Source organism: Rutilus rutilus, assembly GCF_951802725.1.
Source record: "Rutilus rutilus genome assembly, chromosome: 8".
Taxonomy (NCBI): domain Eukaryota; kingdom Metazoa; phylum Chordata; class Actinopteri; order Cypriniformes; family Leuciscidae; genus Rutilus; species Rutilus rutilus.
The window spans coordinates 15750133-15772429 of NC_140222.1; the positions used below are offsets into that span (position 1 = coordinate 15750133).

The 22297-nt window shown below is 40.5% G+C and overlaps 1 protein-coding gene and 1 long non-coding RNA gene across 2 annotated transcripts; one reads left to right on the forward strand and one right to left on the reverse strand.

Annotated features, from left to right (window-relative positions):
• Nucleotides 1-6218: 6218 nt before the first annotated feature.
• Nucleotides 6219-12216, reverse strand: LOC311295605 (uncharacterized protein; the record flags this gene model as incomplete). Its single annotated transcript, XM_084417071.1, has 7 exons — nucleotides 12141-12216; nucleotides 11278-11610; nucleotides 8138-8476; nucleotides 7607-7936; nucleotides 6860-7174; nucleotides 6537-6656; nucleotides 6219-6400 (listed from the first exon to the last, which is right to left on the reverse strand). The coding sequence occupies exons 1-7, from the start codon at nucleotides 12184-12186 to the stop codon at nucleotides 6219-6221; spliced, it is 1665 nt and encodes a 554-aa protein (XP_084273197.1). The 5' UTR covers nucleotides 12187-12216.
• Nucleotides 12217-15366: 3150 nt separating this feature from the next.
• LOC311295233 lies at nucleotides 15367-20662 on the forward strand. The gene is made up of 3 exons (XR_014628257.1): nucleotides 15367-15548; nucleotides 16385-16417; nucleotides 20540-20662. It is a non-coding gene; the product is annotated as an uncharacterized lncRNA (long non-coding RNA).
• The last annotated feature ends 1635 nt before the right edge of the window (nucleotides 20663-22297 follow it).

Below are 22297 nucleotides of genomic sequence, written 5' to 3' on the forward strand. Positions count from 1 at the left end.
CTAATCAAACTGAGTTGGGTAGACAATGTTAATACACATAATCAGCGGCCACCGAATGAAACGAAAAGCGTTTGCCTAAAGGCAGCAGAGCGCTCCACATGAATCCTTAAAGCCCTTACTGGGCAAAGGAGGTTAACCCCAGCCTCACTGTCAGACACAGGGAGGGCCGAGAGGGAAATAACTTGCGCTCTAAAAGGAGTCGCAAGCACCTTTGGGACGTAACCGTGCCTTGGTTTGAGGATGACCTTAGAGTCATTAGGCCCAAATTCCAGGCACGTAGCGCTCACCGAGAGCGCGTGCAGGTCGCCCACCCGTTTTACTGAGGCTAGTGCCAGCAGAAAAGCGGTTTTGAATGACAGATACTTTAGCTCCACCGCGTGTAATGGTTCAAATGGTTCACCTTTCATGGCCTCAAGGACCGTGGAAAGGTCCCAAACTGGAACTGAGGGTGGCCGAGGAGGATTCAGCCTCCTAGCACCCCTGAGAAAACGGATTATGAGGTCGTTCTTTCCCAGCGACTGGCCATTTACAGGTTTCGTAAATGCTGCTATGGCCGCCACGTACACTTTGAGCGTGGATGGGGCTCTCCCGCTGTCCAACAGCTCTTGTAGAAAAGAAAGTACCACCGTTACCTCACCATCTAGCAGGTTCATGAGCTGAGCACCATTCAGCGAACACTGACCATTTGGACGCATAGAGCCGTCTAGTAGACGGAGCTCTAGCCTCTGTGATCGTGTTCAGCACTCCCTCCGGGAGGTGAAATGGTGATAGTTGATCGCCCACACATGTAGGGCCCATAGCTCGGGGTATGGGTGCCAAATTGCGCCTTGGGCCTGGGACAGCAGGTCCTTCCTCAGCAGAATCGGCCATGGAGCTATGTTCCCCAGTTCCATCAGTTCTGGGAACCAGACTTGATTCTCCCATAGCGGAGCTACCAGGAGTATCGAGCATTTGCTCTCCCTGACTCGCTTGATTACCTGTGGTAACAAGGCGACCGGAGGAAACGCATAGAGAGGACGCACGGGCCAGTTTAGGGCCAGCGCGTCTCTTTCTTTTGAAAAGAACATTGGGCAGTGAGCGTTGGTTTGCGACGCGAACAGGTCTACCTCTGCTCTGCCGAAAATGTCCCAGATGTTTCACACCGTCAGGGTGTGCAGGGACCATTCCCCTGGGGAGAGTTTTGCCCTGGATAGCATATCTGGGCCCACATTCAGGACGCCCGGCACATGCGCCGCTCTCAGCGAGCGCAGATTGTGCTGGCCCCATATGAGGAGGCGTTTTGCTATTGCGAGAAGGCTCCGGGACCTGAGGCCGCCCTGGCGATTTATGTAGGACACCACCGACGTGTTGTCCGTTCTGATTAGAACGTGGTGGTTCCTTAATGTGGGGAGGAAGAACTGAAGGGCGTTTTCGACCGCTTTCATCTCTAGACAATTTATGTGTAGACGCTTCTCCGCGTCTGACCACAGGCCCATTGAAGGTCTCCCTTCGTATAGGGTGCCCCAACCCGTGTTGGAAGCATCTGTCGAGACTACTTTGATTCGTGAGGCGATGCCCAGGTTCACGCCGGACTGGTACCAGCCGGGTCTCATCCACGGTTTCAGAGCTGCAACGCATATCTGATTCACCGTGAGACGAAGCAGACCTGATGTCCACGCTTGCGCTGGCACCCGCCACCTCAGCCACAGCTGAAAAGGGCGCATGTGCAGCAGACCCAGCTGCAGAACCGACGAGGCTGAGGCCATGAGACCCATCATCCTCTGAAACACTCTGAGGGGAAGATTCTTCCCTACAGTGAATGTCGCCGCTAGGCGCTGGATCGCTTCCGTGCGTTCCCGCGTCAGGCGCGCCACCATAGAGCTGGAGTCCAATTCTATCCCCAGAAAGGATATTTTCTGGCTGGGGGATAAAATACTCTTGGCCCAGTTGATTCTGAGACCCAACTGCTCGAGATGGGTCAGCAGTAAAGCTTTGTGTAACACCAATTCCTCTTTTGACTGTGCTATAATTAGCCAGTCGTCCAGATAATTCAGGTCTCTCACGCCCCTTCGTCTGAGGGGTGCGAGCGCCGTGTCCATGCATTTCGTAAATGTACGAGGTGCTAAAGACAGGCCAAAGGGAAAGACGGTGTACTGATAAGCCTGGCACTCGAAGGCGAATCTCAAGAATGGCCTGTGACGGGCTGCTATTTGGATCTGAAAATAGGCGTCTTTCAGATCCACTGATATAAACCAGTCCCCCGGTCGAATTCGAGCGAGGATTTGTCTGGTTGTGATCATTTTGAACGAACGCGTTGTTGTAAAGTTTTTCTTTCTTCAAAGCAGACCAGGAGACGTTGGGATCACGTTCAAACAGAAGAGTTTCTTTATTTGAGCGCGGCTGCGGTTTCGTCCAACATAATCTAAAGTATATACAGTTTGCATTGTAGTTATATACATTCCAAGGGGGAGGGATTACATAGAGGTGGAGACCCTGAACAAAGCATGCAAATGAAGTAGGAACACACCCTACTCTGAGTCCAATTGAATCAGCATAACTATTCACATGCTGATACTGGCCAGGAACTCCAATTCCAAAAGCCATCCCAGAGCCATTAAAGAGAAAAGGTGAAAGTAAATCAACCTAACGATTCAACATCTGGGCTCCGAAAGGTGAGAATCAAGTGATCTGACTCATTTAAAACACAATAGAGAAAACAGGTCTGGCAGGAAAGGAGACTCTTTGCTGGAGACTCAATAATCATCTGAAATCAGTCTACTAAACTTTATCAGTTTATATACTATTGCAGTGGAAAAACTAAATTAAACTTTTAATAAAAATGTAACCCAACAGCGTCATCAGCGCTTTGTTCAAGCGTCTGAGATCTAGTATAGGGCGGAGCCCGCCGTCCTTCTTTGGTACTAAGAAGTAACGGCTGTAAAACCCCGACTCGCTTTCCGCCAAGGGGGCGGTTTCCACAGCCCCTTTTTTCAGCAAATTCTCTATTTCGGTGCGAAGTAGGTGTGCTACTTCCCGATTCACCAAAGTTTCGACCCGGGCTGTGAAGCGTGGTGGTCTGCAAGCGAATTGTAGCGAGTATCCCTGTTTCACTATCTTTAACACCCATTTTGAAGCCCCTGGGATGCTTTCCCACGCTTTCGCGTGAATGGACAGGGGTAGAATGAAATCTGGGCTCCGGTCGCTCAGGTACGGGGACCCGGAGACCCGGCCATGATGACATACTTCATTCATCATGCTCATTTCGAATGGGGCAGACAGTACTTCGTGCAGTGGTTCTGTAACCGGCACCCCGTACATATGAACGGGGAGATGCTTTATTACAGGCACAGCTCTGTGGGCTCGCGGTGCAAGGCAAAGCTTTCCACAAAGTGTGTGCGCTGAGAGGCAGACACATGATCTGCACTCTAAACACTGCCAGCGCGAACTGGGTTCATACGCTGAGGCGTTATGTGTGTGCGTAGCGCAGATACAGTCATATACACAGGCAGGGGAGGGTGCTGTACAGCGGGCACATTTCCTACACTTAAAGTATGAACGGCATAAGCCGGTTTGACTGATATGGACCCTGTGGTGGTGTGAGACACTGCATGGGTAGTGCTTGTGTGTAGGGGTGAACACTGGGAAGTATGAGGTAGGAACGGAGAGGTATCCCGTCTTTCGCGCCGTCAACCACAGAGAGCGTCGAAGAGACAGAGGATCTCAGCCTGGCCGAAAACGGGGCTCCCCACGACCTGGAGAGCTCATCGTGCAGCTCGGGGAGGAAAGGAGCGGGCCTCGAGACAGGTGCAGAGCGGCGTCCAGGCAGAAAACAGCCATCCAACCTGTTAGGCGCGGGCTCCTTGGGCGTAGACCAGTCAAGGCCAAGGTCCTCCACGGCCTTCGTGGTCCGCGTGTTCTTTTCCCAGGCAGGAAGCGCACAACTCGTGGTGGTCCCCGCCGCTGAGAACGGCAGGACATGATGGGCATTGAAAAATGCCTTTGCTCTTTTAATGAGAGAACGTGAGCACACGGAGCAGTGAAAAGGATCTTCTCCTCGCGAAGACACGCCGGTGGTATCCCCGCATGCATCGCTCATTGACTCTCCCACCTCTCTCACGGATGGCCAGCGCCGGGCTTCCGCCACCGCTCCCACCGTGCCTGGCGACGCACCTTTGCCCGCCATCCGCAGGGTGGCAGTCCAAATCTGCCCTGCCTGCCAAAGCCTGTCGGACTACTTCGGCCCTCATCGGTCGCGCCTATGCTGCCGCCGGTTAGGCCGCTTCAGCACTTCATTCCATGGCCGTGCTTCAAGTTTATCAAGCCAACCTTCTCCGTTCTATGGATGAGGCGGGCCCGGATCCTGCTAACTTCACGGATCTTAGAAGCGCCACGGACGCTGCACAGGCCATTGGAAGAAGCATGGCGTCTCTCACCGTCACCGAGAGACACTTGTGGCTCACACTTTCCAACATGAAAGACTCTGACAGAGCCACCTTCCTCGACGCGCCTGTGTCTCCTTCGGGACTCTTTGGCCCGTCTGTGAAAGGGTTTGCTGAGCGCTACTCGGAGGTGCAGAAGACATCACAGGCCATGCAACACTTCATCCCCAGGCGCTCAAATTGCCGCTCCAAAAAGCAGCCTCCCGCCCGGAACACAGCACCCCTGCCGCTTCCGCCGCCAGCTTCACAGCAGCGTCAGCCCTGGGACTCGCGTCAGCGCTCTCGCTCTTCGAGCCGCCGCAGGCCGCCTCCCCCCGGGGACCCAGGCCTAAGATTGTGCTGAACCCCGAGCCTCCCAAGTCTTCCTGACCACCTTAGGAAGACGACGATGGTCGAGTCCCGCTGCGGCCGGACCGCCATCGAAAGCAGCACGCTTCGCTCTCGCAGTTCCCACAACAGAGGTAACTGGAGGAGTGTATTTTACAGCCAACGAGCCCGTTACACAACCCGCTCGCCTGTACTCAAACGCCGTTTTCACGGCGACCCAGATAAATCTCAAAAAGAGCATTATGTCTGTTGGTTCGGCTCACGCCAAAAGTGTTATAAATGTAGGAATTGTGCCCACTTCCCAGTGCTCACTCCTACACATAAGCATGGCCCGTTCAGTGACACTCACTCACTCAGGGCCCACATCAATAAATTCGGCTCAGGCCGCGTGTGTTTCAAATGTAGGAAATGTGCCCGCTATTCAGTGCTCACCCCTACTCATAAACACTGCCCGTTCAGTGACACACACTCACTTAGGGCTCCCATCATCAAACACCAATTGTGTTTTAAGAGTAAGAAGCACTCCCGCTTCTCAGCGCTCACACTTACTAGTAAACACTGCATGCCCTGTGTCACATACACATACAGGGCTCCCTTCAATGATACACTCCCCGGTCGCCGTGACGAGAGTGTTATGTGTGAGCCGGCCGGCCGCTATTCCCAGCGCGCCGCCCCATATAAGCGCTGTAAGCACAGTGTCAATGTATCAACCCCATCCCGTCTCTGGGTCCCTGACACTCAGCGACCAGAGCCCAGATACCATTCTACCCCTAGCCATACGTGCAGAAGCATGGGAAATGATTGGTCAGAATGGGTGTTGAACATTATAAAGAGAGGCTCAGGCTATTCGCTGCAGTTCGCTTGCAGACCTCCGCGCTTCGAGCCAGGGTCGAAACTACGGTGAAAGGCGAAGTAGCCCATCTACTTCACGCAGAGATAGCGAAACTGCTGAAAAAAGGGGCCATAGAAACCGTCCCTCTGACACAGAGCGAGTCGGGCTTCTACAGCCGGTACTTTCTAGTACCCAAAAACTTTCTAGTTCGACCTGTCTTTGGCACCCCAAATATACAACAAAATGCATTTAAGGGCTAAAAAAGTGGATTTAGCATATGTCCCCTTTAAAGGGCCACCATGTCTTAGTCCGCACGGACAACATGTCGGTGGTGTCCTACATAAACCGCCACGGCGGTCTCAGATCACAAAACCTTCACACGCTGGCGGAATGCCTCCTCGTGTGGTCCCAGCACAACCTGCGCTCGCTGAGAGCGGTTTTGTGATGAGCAGCCTCTCGATAGGTTGCAGCAGTTGCCGCAGAGCGACCAATAGGCGCGCGAGCTGCCTCGCCTATAGGTCTGCTCTCTGCAGCAAATGCGTTTTAAATGAATACAAAATTATGGATAATTTTTGGCTTCAGTATTCTCTAGAAAAGGGATTTTCCCGTAAAGTAAGCTAGCTTACACAACACTCGTTCCCTCATCTAATGAGAACCGAGGTTACATCAGTAACCGAGGCGATTTTATTAGTGTCTCTACTCAATGATTTTTTAATCAAACCATATAGTTCTGAATTGTTTTTTGTTTTTGTTTTTTTGCAGATGGCAGATTCAGTGTAGGCTACAGAGTATCTCACCTGATCAAAGCACTGCATCCTGATATCTGTTTAAACAATAACAAACTCAATTAGACATTACTTTTGCTTAATTACAATAAAAACTACAAAAGCCAAAGATTATTGTCACACAATAAATCTAATATTTTCTATCTTATTAAACCACCTTTTTGTAATGCTCACCATTTTGTCCTGCCTGACGCTTGTGATAGTAAATTACAGCAGCAGATGCAGCAACAACAAGCAGAACAACAGCAACAGCAGCACATATTCCTGCTACAACAGCTGAAGACAGACCTGAATCTGGAACAGATGAAGTCCTTATTATATTTAATATAATTGGTGTTAATATAATAATAAGTCTTGTTTGTTGTGACAACTGTGAGTCACTTGATGTGCATGTGAAAGATCACAATGAAAACATTTACGGGGTTGATTTAAATATTTCAAACTGCTTTCTTATACTGCTTCAGGGAAAATACATTGAATGACTAAATGATACTCGCCAGTGACAGTAACAGTGAATATCTTTATGATACTGTTGCCGTTGATCTGTAGTTTATAGAGTCCAGAGTCTGTGGTTCTGGTGTCTGTGATGGTCAGAGATCCAGTATGATGATTCAGCTTCAGTCTGTCTCCGAATCTCTTTTCACCATCTTCACAGAACTTAATCTGATCTCCAATGATTTTGGCGATGCAAATGTCATTAAAATACCACGTCATCAACTCATTTGGGTTTATAACATCAGGATCTAAAGTAACAGATTCTCCTTCCTTAACTGAATTACTCGTCATTTCATCTCGTTCAGCAGCAGAAACATCTGAAACACAAACCAACAGATCATTGATTGAAGGTCTTTTGCAGGAAAACAAGAAACAAACTCCACAACATGAGAAATCTGTAGATATAAAGGTCATTGTCATGGTCATTCTTGACTTTCAGTCTGAAACATTTGGAATTGCAGATGCATTTAATCAGATAATAATAGAATATGATCAGAGATGAGAAACTGTATTCACTAGAACAAAACAAAGGTTATAACTAAATGTTTCAAATCACACTGAACTAAAGTTAAATCTACAAATTTTGCTTTGACAGTAAATGTGTTTTTGAAGAAATCATCAATGTACTGTGAATTATTATACAGGTAATGAGGAAAAACACTTGTGAATGTCACTGCAAAAAATATCACTAAACAAATTTATGATGTGATTTAAATGTACAAGACTTGCTTTTAAATGTATTGACTCACCATGAACAGAAACACTAAATATCTTTTGACTGCTGCTGTTGCTGCTGAAGATCTCAAGATGATAGAGTCCAGAGTCTGTCTTTGTGATGTTCATGATGGTCAGAGATCCAGTCTGATGATCCAGCTTCAGTCTGTCTCTGAATCTCTTATCACTATATTTACACTGAACATCTGTACAGATGAAACTGAGATCTCTAGTGATTTGAGCTATACGGATGTCATAAAAATACCATCTAATCTCTTCTTGTTGGTTTGTTTGAACACCAGTGTATAAAGTGACTGGATCCCCCTCCATCACTGACACTCTATCTGTATCAACACCAAAATATCCTGAAGAAATTAACAATTGTAAGCCAAACAAAATTATACATCAGGAAAGTGTTTTTTTTTTTTTCTCTTCTACAGATCATAATGATTGTGAGTAGAGAAATAAGTGCAAGACGGACAGTTTTTACTTCACAAAGTGAATCAGACACCTACGAGATCAAAGATGAATGTAATTTCTTAGGTTCATCACTAAATGATACTCACCAGTGACATTAACAATGAAGCTCTTTATGACGCTGAATCTGATGGTGCTTATCAGTAGATAATAGAGTCCAGTGTCTTCAGTTCTGGTGTTTGTGATGGTCAGAGATCCAGTCATATGATTCAGCTTCAGTCTGTCTCTGAATCTCTCATCAGCATATAAACACTGAACATCTGTACAGATAAAACTAAGATCTCCGTTGATTTCAGCGATGCGAACGCCATTAAAAATCCATTTCATCAAATAATATGGGTTTTTTATTACACCAGGATTTAAAGTGACAGATTCCCCCATCATCACTGATTTTCTCTTCATTTCATCTAGTTCAGCGGCAGAAACATCTGAAACACAGACCAAAAGATAATTGAAGGATCTTTTCACTGAAAACATAAAACCAACTACACAACATGAGAGAACCATGAATATAAAAGTAATTGTATTAGCCCTATTCCAGTGTTTTCAGTCCTAGAGGCACATCAACACTACACATTTCTGAGTTCTTCCTAATCAAGCACACCTAAATCAACGCATTAGCTCATTAAAGGGATACTTCACCTCTGGAAAGATGAATGTGTATTTAAAATGGGTCATTTATGTTGTAGAAATGTGAAATTATTTTTGAATTTGGAGCCTTCTAGACTGAGAAAAGCCAGAAAATGTATTTTTGGCTTAGGTGGATGAAAGACAACAACTCCCAGAATGCACTTGCTTCGCTGCTCTACGAGTCCACTCCCAAGCCACGCCTACCGGTAAGAGCGCGCAGTTAAACAACAAGACTAGGCTACTAGTGAGTCTCCGTGAGTCTGCCCGGGATTTCGAGATCGCTCAAAATGTCCGGGATTTGGCTTTTGCGTTCTAGTCGCCATTCATTATGTTTACTGTGGCGAGCAGGACGAGGCTGAGGGGCACGGGAGAATGGCGCGAGGCTGGTGGCGTGATTACTGATGAGCGACGGAGAAGCAGGAATGTTCTTAGCAATGTTAAAAAGCACATCAACCTTTTACTTGTTTAGCGTTCATGTAAACTTTACAGTCAGATTCACCAATCGGAATGAATTCAGTTATATTGAAACAAAAGGTGTGCATGTAAACAATGAATGGCGACTGCAGAAAGCAAAAGCCGAATCCCGGACATTTTGGACGATCTCGATGGCCGGACATGTCCGGGAAAAAGAGGATGGTAACCCCTACCACTCAGCTTTCTTCACAGAACAAGAGCCTGCTAAAATAGCTTCCAAAAAAAGATGGCTGACACTATGTGTACATTCTGTGAGTGAGATCCCACCCTCAATGGGCGGGTTGAAAACATGCAGAACAGCCCCTACTACTGGCTGTAGTCTTTAGCCTCTGGCCAAAAAATCCTTAGATGACGCAAAATGATGATTTTTGCGTCATCTGAGGATTTTTTCCAGACAAAAAATACATAAATCTCTCGTCTCAGGGGGACATGAGGGAGGAAAGCACGGTAATTCGAAAAAACTATGGGTTTTCTACTGATACAAAGCTTAATGCTAAATCCTGAAGTATCCCTTTAATAGAGACTTTAAGACATGGGCTGTGTCCGAAAACTGATAAATGATGCCTTTGGAGGACGCATTAACCCTTAATCAGTGTTCAAGTAGGTTTACGGTTTTGGTGTTTGGGGTCAGATAGACCCCAAACTTTTACAGAGCGATTGCATAAGGAAATATAAATGTTTACAACTATGTATCATTTTTTTATTTACTTCTCAACTATACATTTATCCTGTGTTTTTGTAGATATTTGGTAGTTTTTTACCTATTTTCTGCACTTAACTACGCCATAATTGGCTCATGAAAAATTATTTTTTTATGAAAAAAGCACTTAAATTTTATAATTAACAATTATAACAATTACAATTTTATAAATGCCTTCCAAATGTGTGAGTACTTTATGCAATCACCACAAAATCTGCAGCTCACATTTAGGGGAACTTTTCCAAAAAAATATCTTATTATCATATTTCCATATATCATAATTATCATATTTCCTTCCCGAGTTATTGCATGTCAAAGAAGAAAGATATTCAAATTCATAATAAAAATTATATATATTTTATTGTCTTTTATCAGCAGTTTCTCGGCATGAGAATGTCCAAATGTAATGTAATTTATATTTTCAAAAAATGTGAAAAGTTTTCTATCAAACGATACCTAAGTTTTGACTCTCCTTGCTATAGGTTTGGAGTTTTGAGTCTTTTGTTTTGTGTGTCACTCAGAAAAAAACAACTCTAAAAATGCTCTCTGTTACAGTCACACGTGTGTGTGTGTGTGTGTGTGTGTGTGTGTGTGTGTGTGTGTGTGTGTGTGTGTGTGAGAGAGAGAGAGAGAGAGAGAGAGAGAGAGAGAGATAGAAAGTTTGTTTCACTTTGTGTTTATGCTCTAGGACCAGACCTTGATTTAAATGTAGAAATTTTCTGATTTATACTGGATTTATTATCTTTTTTTTTTTTTTTTTTTGACAAACAAAATGAAAAAAAAAAAAGTATTTTTTTTTCATTTTCCCATTCATTTTCAATGTTTCAAACATCTTAAACGGTAAAAACAATTTTACACACCTTTAGAAAAAACACTTTTTACTTTTTAAAAATGAAGGAAAAGTCCAGTGGGGTCAGCTGGACCCCAAACACTGATAGGAAGGCATTAAGATAGGAAGGCATTAAGGCACGTTCGAATCCAATGTTAGCTTCCCTTCCTGTCCCCTGAGATACCTTCATCTGATCGATATTTTGTTTCCTTGACGCACATAGATGTATCTTTTGCTGCATTTTATATCCCACAATCCTGTGCTTTCCATTCTGTGACAGCAGCTTAGATAACAATAAAGATGGTGCTGAAAGTTGCAGGTGCTGGTCAGTTTGTGTGTAAATGTGTTTTTGAACAACATTTTCTACTTTTTTTATGTAATTCAAGCAAGATATGACTATTGTAGTAATTAAAAATTTGCTTAGTTTTCACCAAAGCCCGCTCTATTTTGCTGCAAATCATTAAACTGTTATGCTGGCTCAGAATTCCAATAGTATCTGTCCGACTCCGAAATCAGTTCTGTGAGCTATGTGCGCAAACAGCGAGGCAACAAGTTTTTGGACGCAGCCCTGAAATGGATTGATCAGAAATACTCACCATAGACATAAATACTGAAAACCTGAAGAAGACTGTCACTGCTGCTGTTGATCTGCAGTTTATAATCTCCAGAGTTTCTTTTTGTGATGTTTGTGATGGTCAGAGATCCAGTCTGATTATCCAGCTCCATGTCTCTGAATATCTTATAAGCATCCTCACACTGAACATCTTCACAGGTTTTAATGGGATCTCCAGTGATTTCAGCGATGAGAGTGTTTTTAAAATACCATCTAATCTCTTCTTTTTGGATTGTTTCAATATCAGTGTATAAAGTCACTGAATCCCCTTCCATCACAAAGAATGACACTCTGTCTGAATCAACACCGAAAAAACCTGAAGAAGAAATGAACAGTTAAACGATCAAATACATACAACAGGGTAGTGCACCGCAGTACAGATAGCCTAGTTTGCGGTTTGATATGTTAGAATAGTTAATGACTCAGGAAATGGTTGGAGCTATGAGCACTAAAAAAAGTACGAGTCATTATAAAAAAAAAAAAAAAAAAAAAAAAAAAGATTTAGGACCAGAGGACCGCGTCACCGGAATTCAAAAATCATGAATGACATTTGATATTATTTGCAACTACAACAGCGTACTGCGAAACGAAATATATAATAGCCAAACGAAATCTGCATCTTAAACCACAAATTTAGGCTCTTTACTGAAAACCGAAATGTTGCGATTGAAACTGTCGCTTTTTGTTTTAACTACTAACTAATGTCTTACAATTGTCCAGCAAAATACAAACAACAAATTAAGTTCTGTTGAATACAAAGCTAGAGCTGATATAAAGCAAAAACGCGTCCCGTTCGTTTTTTAATCGTTGACTGGAAAAGATATTATCCTAAATTAAACGTCTTACCATCCACACGTACACACAACAAGAGGAAAATAAAGATATGCTTCATTGTCACTGTTTGCAGAAAGGTGAATGCAGAGTCAGTGAGGCTTAAAGTGCTCTGTTCCAAAGGGGCGGCGCGAGAGAATTTTAAGGCAGGGGCTGAGGGGGTGCAGTGGTTCTCAAACTTTTTACACCAAGTACCACCACTATTTGGCTCTCCAAGTATACCACCATAATGACCAATATGAAAATACAGTAGCGTAGTAGGCCTAACTACTCAGCTACAGTTATGCACGGCTCAAAAATGAGGCAGCTTAATTTCTAATAAGACTATTTGGTAACGCTTTAGATTACAGCCCGGAAAGTACTACGTAATTAAAATGAAAGTACAGTGTAACTTTCGGTAATTACAGTGTACCTAAAAGGACGTACGTGTAAGTATAGGGGGATAATATGTAAAGTTTTGGGAATAAAGGGGTAACAACCAGGAAAATAACAAATTATTTAGGCAAATTATTTAGACTGTAAGTATTCCATGTAGGTACAGGGTAAGACATTGCGGGCTGTAAATTAAAGTGGTGCTTCTTACCCTCTTGTTTCATGTAGTGCAGGGTAAGTAGGCTACAATAAAAACACATGCACACACACAATCTGACATCACTTGGAAAACCTTTATTTGAAAAACAACTTATTTCAAAACAGATTTACAACATATTACACTTCTTATTCTTTATTATTTTTTTAAAATCAACTTTTCATTTCAAATACTAAAGTCCTGACAGAAAGTAGCATGTTTTGTCCTTTTTTGTCTCTCTTCATCTTCCTCTCTTTTTCTATCGTTCCACTGATTAGCCTAATCTTAAGAAGGAGTCTTTTTCTATTCTGTATTATGTCCCAGCAAGCAATAGCCGTCTTTTCAACGTCTGGGTTAAATATAGACCCGATATAGTCCGGCTATGTGTAACCCACTTTTAGCCCAAATAACATTTAATCCGGATAAATGTATTTTTTTCCAAAATAACTTGTGAGATGTATGATATTCCATCATGTAAGCAAAGTCTACCGTGATTACAAGTTGTTTGGCTTACTTTATTTTAGGCTACATGTTATAGGCTGTGCGTAGCCACGATTTAGCTCGTATTCAGACCCGGCTATGCGTAACCCACTTTTAGCCCAAATAACATTTAATCTGGATAAATGTATTTTTTTCCAAAATAACTTGTGAGATGTATGATATTCCATCATGTAAGCAAAGTCTACTGTGATTACAAGTTGTTTGGTTTACTTTATTTTACATGTTATATGTGTAGGCTGTGCTTAGCCACGATTTAGCTCGTATTCAGACCCGGCTATTGTAGCCCACTTTTAGTCAAAACTGATTAATTGTTGTTTTTTGCCAGGCAGTGCATGAAATGGTTGATATTCCATCATGTTCGCATTGGTATGATATCTACAAGATTCAATATGTAATTTCAAGACATCGTCGATCTGTAGTCACGATTTAGCTCCGAATTGGACGGGATATGGGGTCTGCTTTAGCCCACCTGGCGAAATCAAGGCAATCTGGTCTACGTACGGCTTGGCTATAGCCCAGATTCAGACCAGCGATATAGTATAAGAATATTAGTCTTTGAAATGTTTTCGCTCACACAGCTTAATATGTTTTCTGTCACACATAAACATAACATTCATGGGTGTTTCTGCAACTACGGGCACTTTTAAGTCCCAGGAGTGAAATTTTAGATTTATGTTAAAATTTGTCATTTGATGTTTCATAAATATAAACTTAGTGTCAATACACACCTTGACATAAAAAATGATGAATAAATAATATGATTTAATGTAAAATTATGAAGCATTTATAGGTCCAAACACCATTTTTGCTCATGTCCCACACCCGTGGTTTCAATGTTGAGATACTTAAAATTAGCTCATTCTTTTACAATATGACATTATTTCAAATGGAATTGTTTAATATACAGATTCATTTACAGCATCTTAAAAAATTTTGTATTATTTACTGATCATTTTTATGATTTTTTTAACTAAATGTGCCTGTCCCACACTTTTGAGTCCTTACCGCAACAATGAAAAAAAGCTTTTATTATGAAATTTTATCGAACACAAACAAGTCTAGTTTCTATGGAAACAGAAATTATCACATGAGCACATTGCTGACAGACTGGACCACCACACTACCTCACTCACAAGATACCAAAAAAATAAGGTAAACATCATCTTTTCTGCTCTAGTATTTATTGTGCGTCCTTACCATTCAGCTTAATAATTGTGTATTTATAACTACATTTTAAAAGTAAATGTATATTACTGTTGAATTCACATATATTAAGATGTTAAGAGTCAAAACTAATGTGGTAGGCCTTGCTAGCTGCCAATTAGCTAAAATATTAGCAAAAATGTCATTTCCGCAACATGTCTTTACCGCAGCAAATTTGGGTGTTGCGGTAAAGACTTTTTGTTGCGGTAGAGACAAATTCAAGGTTTACTGTATATTAAATTACAAATATTTAGTATATTATTAGTACTTAAGTATATATTAGTATTTATATTAGTATATATATATATAAACATGCCATTTTTTACATTAAAAATTTAATTTTGTCCTTACCGACACAAGATGTCATTACCGCAGCACTGCTCTATTTTCATTTTTTTTCACATTTTCATTTGCAAAAAAAAATATTTTTACACTTAAGTTGAGATGATTAACACATTAAAATTGCAACATCTGTCATAAAAAGTTAATTATGTTATCTTTTGTGTGTATGGAAACAATTTACATCTAAGGTTACTGTAAATTTTTTACATGGCATAGAAAAAAACATGAAATTCCCTATTTTGTATAGTATTTTTTTATATCAGTATTTACAAAACTGCATCAAATTTGAAAAAGCTATTTAAATATATTACATTTTTTATAGAAATTACTAAAGAAAAATGTATAAAATGAACGTTATTGTAACATTGCGGTAAGGACACTTTTTTAGAAGATGACCCGAAAAACATAAAAAATAAACATGTTCCAGATTAAAATCTTAACAAATACATTCTATTTTGTGTAAATCTTTGTATGTATTACAGACTGTGATGGTTAAAATTTAAATTCATAGAGGTTTATTTTTTTAAATTAGGATAGTCAAAAGTGCCCGTAGTTGCAGAAACACCCTCATACACAATCTACGATAAAAAATCTAATGACATGCAATTGCATTTCCCAACCGCTAGATGGCACAATCGAAACACTACTGAGACATGTCTACTGGGACTACTGGCATTGCGCGACTAGATCACTTTAGCCAAATTTCGCGATAAACATTTCCGCCATTTTATTTTACACGAGGCAGCTGTCGGAGAGCAACGGGCGAGCAACAGTCTGAGTGAAAACCTTCACATTTCTACTTCGATCTTGTAAGTATGCGTGTTATTTTTGATATGTTCATTGTTTAAATTAGTTAGCCTAGTTGTTATAATGTGTAGAAACCGTGACATTTTAACATTAACATTGCAGAGTAGTATTTTTCTCCAAAAAGTTAACGTTACCTGCTCGTGTTATTGCAAATGTATCTAAATTCAATGAATGTGGTAAGCATGAAACTATTCATTACTATTTTTTATTATTATAAAGATACCAGTATATTGTTTTTAAATTAGAGTAATAAATAAAAGTTTTTGATTTAAAGCAAATTTACTTTACATAAAATTTAACAGCAGCATAGTGCAACATGAAAAGAAATTATTTAAAAAAAAAATCCTTTCCAATTAATAAAAGGTAGTGGCAAACATAAAGTCTTTACACTTGTTTTTAAATAATTACAATATGCAGCATACATTCAGTTTTCAGTGAATTTGTTTCAGATATAAAACTGAATGCTGCTTCTCCATGTTTTGTTTTGACTTTGGAGATATAAAAGTAGCTGGCTACTGTCCCAGATGACCTGAGAGGTCTGCTCTTCATAGTGCATCAGAAGATTATAAATTTACTTTGGCCTTAAAATGTTAATTTAATAACCAACTGTAGTTTTTTGATATGAATTTTTTGACAGACAGATAGCCAGTGTAAAAACCTCAGAACTGGAGTGATGTAATCCACTTTATTTGATTTAAAGACACTGTTTATTGCAAATTATCCAGCAATCAGTCAACAAAGTACAACAATTGAATATACAGAACACTTGTCAATGACTACCATTAAATGTCTTGTTACCAACATTCATCAAAATATATTTTTTGTGTGTGTTCAACAGAAGAAAGCCATACAGGTTTGGAACCAAGTGAAAGTGAGTAAATGATTACATGTTTTTTTTTTTGTTTTGTTTTTTAAGTGAACTACGCCTATAAGTATCTTTTTATGTTTATTAGAGTTATATGAGTAAGTGATAAAGAATGACTTATAGTAGGGCTGTAGTACTCGAGTCCGGTCTTGGACTCGAGTCCGGACTCGAGACCGTTTTTCTATGGTCTCGGACTTGTCTCGGACTCGCTGTAATTCGGACTCGGACTTGTCTCGGTCTCGGCCACTGGTCTTGCCAAATATGGCTTTAGGTCTCGACCAAGCGGCAACCTCCCCGTCTCTCTCTTGAAACCAATACGGAAGTGAGTTAAACTGCAATTCATTGACTGGCCGCTTGGCCTGGCTGCAGAAGTGAGTCAAATCTGTATCTCCCTCATGTTAAAATTACCAACTTTACAGCAGAAAAAAATATGTTTACAGCCTGGATCTCTATGTGGCTTTGGTCTATACAGCTAATTTTGCCCTTCATAACAACTGTGAGGGGGGTGAATTATTTTATAACTCGTCCGTTTAGTTGATTAATATTTAAATTTAAGGGTGTGGCCAGTGGCCACTTGAGTGACAGATGGATTGCCGCTGTCAGTGCTAGCCGTTTGTCTGCTGTTACTAGCCGTCACTTCACCTCAGCAAATGTTGCTGCTGAACTTGCCATCTCTGCAGTGTTTGTGCTTTTTTTCGGTATTATTTCATACAATTTAAACTTGGGTACAAAGCCCACGTCTTTGGATTCCGTCGTTATCGTTCGAGAGAACAACCAGCGCTGTATTTCAGTTGTTTTCCTCCGTGAACATGCACTAATGGATGTCTGACAATTTCGTTGCTTTTTGGGGTTTTCAAATTGAAAACGTCAATAAATACTCGTTCGTTCTGCTCTCACGGAACAGATGGATTATAATATGCTTATGTTATGTACCGTCAGATGAAATCCTGCAGGCGTCGGCGCTTTCTCCGTCCATGCAATAAATGCACATGAATGAGCGCGGATTTTCTAGCGCATTTACTTGCACTTCAAAGGCAATATATCTATGGTTTAACCCATTTGAGAGACGGCCAAAATCAGAATTTAAAATGGACTGAATAAGCTCTCTACGAACTTGAGCAATGCCGCGCTGACGGACCATGAAAGAGTGACGGACATGTATGCACATAAATCACTGTCACACACAAACACTCTCGAAGTAATACACAGTCTCACTTGTAGTTGTAGCCATGTCTTTTAACTATTATAATATTTCGAAGGGCAAAAATAGGAACGTTTAACTGGCTTTACATCATCAGCTAACTCGATCACGTCGAGCTAGGTGATTTCAGATAGCCAGGCTCCTCAGCTCCACTCACGCCCCGCCTGTTTGCCTATTTTCTGTTATCCGGGAGTGACGCAAGGCCAAGATGGCGACGGCCGGCTCCGCCCACTTTAGGCTTCAAAAATGCTCTTCAGAAACCTACGGGTGACGTCACGGACACTACGTCCATATTTTTTTACAGTCTATGGTCTCGACCGAGTCCAGGTGTCTTTATAATGTTCCCAGTAAGCACACATACGTCGCCGCGATATTAAAACAAAATATTATTGGAGGGAAAGTGAAACACTGGCCAGTGGCCACCTAATAACTAGCGATGGGCATTTCGGCTCTTTTTCGTGAGCCGGCTCGTTTGACTCAGCTCACTGAAAAGAGCCGGCTGTTTTGACTCGCAAATGGAGCTCTTTAAAAAATAAATGTTTAAATAAACTCGCCTAAAGTCCACCGCTAGTGCAACGTGAATATTCACATTTTTAATTGTCCATAACAAACCGAAAACTTGCCTGCTTGCCTTGCACATCTAGATGATCTAATTAATGGGCAAAGTTTTCCGACTTTTTTCTTACCTTCTTTTTCTTACCACCCGCCACCCACCCGAATTTAATTAAAATATTATTTTTCGTCTCGTCATTCGTCCGATCCGCGGTTTATCCGCATCTCTAGTGTGTGTGTGTGTGTGTGTGTGTGTGTGTGTTGGCTCGACCCTCCCTCATGCAGTTTAACTGGTTGACATTGCGTGTATTGACAGGCTGATCATACAGTCGAAACGAATGTGTGTGCTCCTTTAGGCTTATAGGCTATAATCATTATTTTTTTTTTTTTGTTCTTTGAATTAGTCAATTATTTTAAATACAATTAAAATCATTCATTATTTAATTATTACATAATGATTTAATTTCTATAGGCTTTATTTTTTAGCAGACTTTTTTTTTCCTGTCCTGGACTCGGTCTTGACTCGGACTCGAACCTTTTTGGACTCGGTCTTGACTCGGACTCAAACCTTTTTGGACTCGGTCTTGACTTGGACTCGACTAGTCCCGGTCTTGGACTTGTCTTGGACTCGACAAAGGTGGTCTTGACTACAGCCCTAACTTATAGTGATAGTTCACTTTGAAATTAAATTTTGATATGTTTTAGCTTACCTTATGGGCATCCAAGATGTAGGTGTCTTTGTTTCCGCAGTAGGCTACTTTAAATTATTATAATCGAAACATGGATAAAATCGCCTTTAAAGTTGTCCATTTCTATTGGCGTTAGTGCTGCATCCGTTCACAAAAATAATGTTTTATATATTTAAGGTGGGAAATTTACAAAATATCTTCATGGAACATGATCTTTACTTAATATCCTAATGATTTTTGGCATAAAAGAAAAATCTATAATTCTGACCCATACAATGTTTTGTTGGCTATTGCCACAAATATACCCGTGCAACATAAGACTGGTTTTGTGATCCAGGGTCACATATATGAAGAGTTCAGATGCAAAAGCCTCTAAGTGCCATCTGAAATTTTCTTCTCGAATGTTCATTTTTATCAAGCTCATATATGTAAGTTCAGTAATTTCACTTAAATGACAATTAATAGGTAATTTTCATTGCCATTTAAGTGAAATTACTGAACTTGCATATATGAGCTTGATAAAAATGAACATTCGAGAAGAAAATTTCAGATGTATATATGTATGTACAGTGCTATGCATAAGTTTAGGCAACCATGCTAAAGTTGACTAAAAAGAGGAATAAAAAATCATATTTTGCAAATTTAACTTAATGCCTTATTTTAAAAAATGAGGAAAAATCCAACCTTTAAGGACACCAATTTTCTTTGTGAATGAATAATGTATCGTAAATAAATAAATGTTCTTCCTTAAAAAACAGGGTGCATAAGTTTGGGCACCACTATGTTAAATTCCCATAGAGGCAGGCAGATTTTTATTTTTAAGTATTTTTTTTTTTTTTTTTTTAGGATACTATGCATCCTGATAAAGTTCCCTTGGCCTTTGGAATTAAAATAGCCCCACATCATCACATAGCCTTCACCATACCTAGAGATTGGCATGGAGTACTTTCCATAAGATCATCTCTCAATGCAAATCAAACTAGCTATTAGGCTAACTGAAATAAAATCATGCCAATCTCTAGGTATAGTGAAGGCTATGTGATGATGTGGGGCTATTTTAATTCCAAAGGCCAAGGGAACTTTATCAGGATGCATAGTATCCTAAAAAAATAAATAAAAAAAAACTTAAAAATAAAAATCTGCCTGCCTCTATGGGAATTTAACATAGTGGTGCCCAAACTTATGCACCCTGTTTTTTAAGGAAGAACATTTATTTATTTACGATACATTATTCATTCACAAAGAAAATTGGTGTCCTTAAAGGTTGGATTTTTCCTCATTTTTTAAAATAAGGCATTAAGTTAAATTTGCAAAATATGATTTTTTATTCCTCTTTTTAGTCAACTTTAGCATGGTTGCCTAAACTTATGCATAGCACTGTATATAGCCTATATATATATATATGCCTTGTACAGAATTGTTCAATACGCGTATCGTTACACCCCGTATTGCATCACCATTACGCGAGCAAAAATGTTCAATTATTGATATTAATTAATTTATAATATTGATATAAATTATTGTCTATATTGATATAAATTATTCAGTCTCAATCTATATTCTGTTAACTCTATATTGGCCAGCTCTAGTGTGCATCCTAGCAAAAGTGATTGACTGTAATTAGTTAAATGACTGTCAACAATGCTTTTCTTGAGCAATAATTATTTCCTTTTTCTCATTTGGCAGACGCAGTGATGACCAGCTTTCCATCAGCTACGGAATGTGAAATAAAAAATGCAATTTCTAATCATTTCAAACAAGCACCAGGGAGGGCAGGGGGTGGGGGTTATGGATCAAAAGTAAACAGTTAATTCTTAAAAATTTTAATATCTTAATTTGTTTTACATATTTTTCCAAAGTTTTATTTGTTCATTTTTATGTTTGAATGTTGTCTAAGTTGTTGTTGTCTATATAATTGTTCAAAATAAATCCCTTTATATTCAATTAGTTTGGATGGATTTTCATTTATGAGAACCTGTTATATTCGAGTGAAAAGAATCATTATGCCTCATTTTGTTGTCTATTACATGTATATGTAGTGTAATTGATGACTAGTCTATTCTTGGGCTATGGTTAGACGTCTATTAGATTTTCACTGACAGCCCAAAATCAGCCTTGTTTTAGCCTAGACCCATATTGTCTGTCTATTAGACGTATATATGTAGTCGTTTAATAGCGGTCTAATTGATGACTAGTCTATTCTTGGGCTATGGTTAGACGTCTATTGGACGTATAAATATAGTCGTTCAATAGCTGTCTGATTGTCTATTCTTGGGCTATGGTTAGACGTCTATTAGACGTATATATGTAGTCATTCAATAGCTGTCTATTCTTGGGCTATGTTTAGACGTCTATTAGATTTTCACTGACAGCCCAAAATTAGCCTCGATTTAGCCTACGTCTGGGCTGTGTTTAGACGGCTATTAGACGTCTATTAGACGCGAAATTGCTTGCTGGGGTATTAACAGGAAATACAGAACACCCAGAAATGTTCTCATAATTTACTCATCTTTTCGCTACCGACTGGCTTGAATGGCTTCGCGTTTGGTGAAGGTTTAAGCGTTCATTGCATTCTCGCGGGAGTTTGATGTGAAACTTGCGCGAGAACTGGTGTCTCTGTTCTTCTGCATGGTTTGTTTTTCATTATTATTATCTGTTATTGTTTGTATTTTGTTGTGAGCAAAAAAATAATAATTCGACATTGGGTTTTTCGGTGCGCTTACGTCACGCTTTAAATTGTCAAGCGTAAACTTACTCAACCCTCTCATGAACGCGCAGGTGACAGTTGGTTGGAAGCGTCACGCTTTAAATTGTCAAGCGTAAACTTACTCAACCCTCTCATGAACGCGCAGGTGACAGTTGGTTGGAAGCGTCACGCTTTAAATTGTCAAGCGTAAACTTACTCAACCCTCTCATGAACGCGCAGGTGACAGTTGGTTGGAAGCGATAGTCTAAAATTTTAAAATATTTGGTATTTTTCTTACAAACGCTTATCGTTTCACTTCAGAAGACATTGATTCATCTTGGTGTCGTATGGATTACTGTAGTTATTGTTGTAGGCTACTGTTGTCAACTTTTAAGAACACATGAGCTTGCATTATATGCATTCACAGAGATTATTTATTTTTCTAAAAACTTTTGTTTGTGTTAATCTGAAAAAGGAAATTCGTATACATCTCGGATGACATGAGGGTAAAAGATGAGTAAATGGTGAGGACATTTCTGTACTGTATTTTCTTTTAACACATAATACAGAATAGCAAGATGTCATGGGTTTCCTTCTCAAGATTCATCAGTGGAAAGAAAGAAAAAGAAGGGCACGTGGCCTGATTTGAAGTAGCTCGCCAACTCATATCGCATCTTTTGCGCGCTCAAGTTCATTCAAATGTAGGCGCGCGGTAAGCGGTAAGCGCGCTCATAATTGAAGCGACGCGCTCGTTTTTT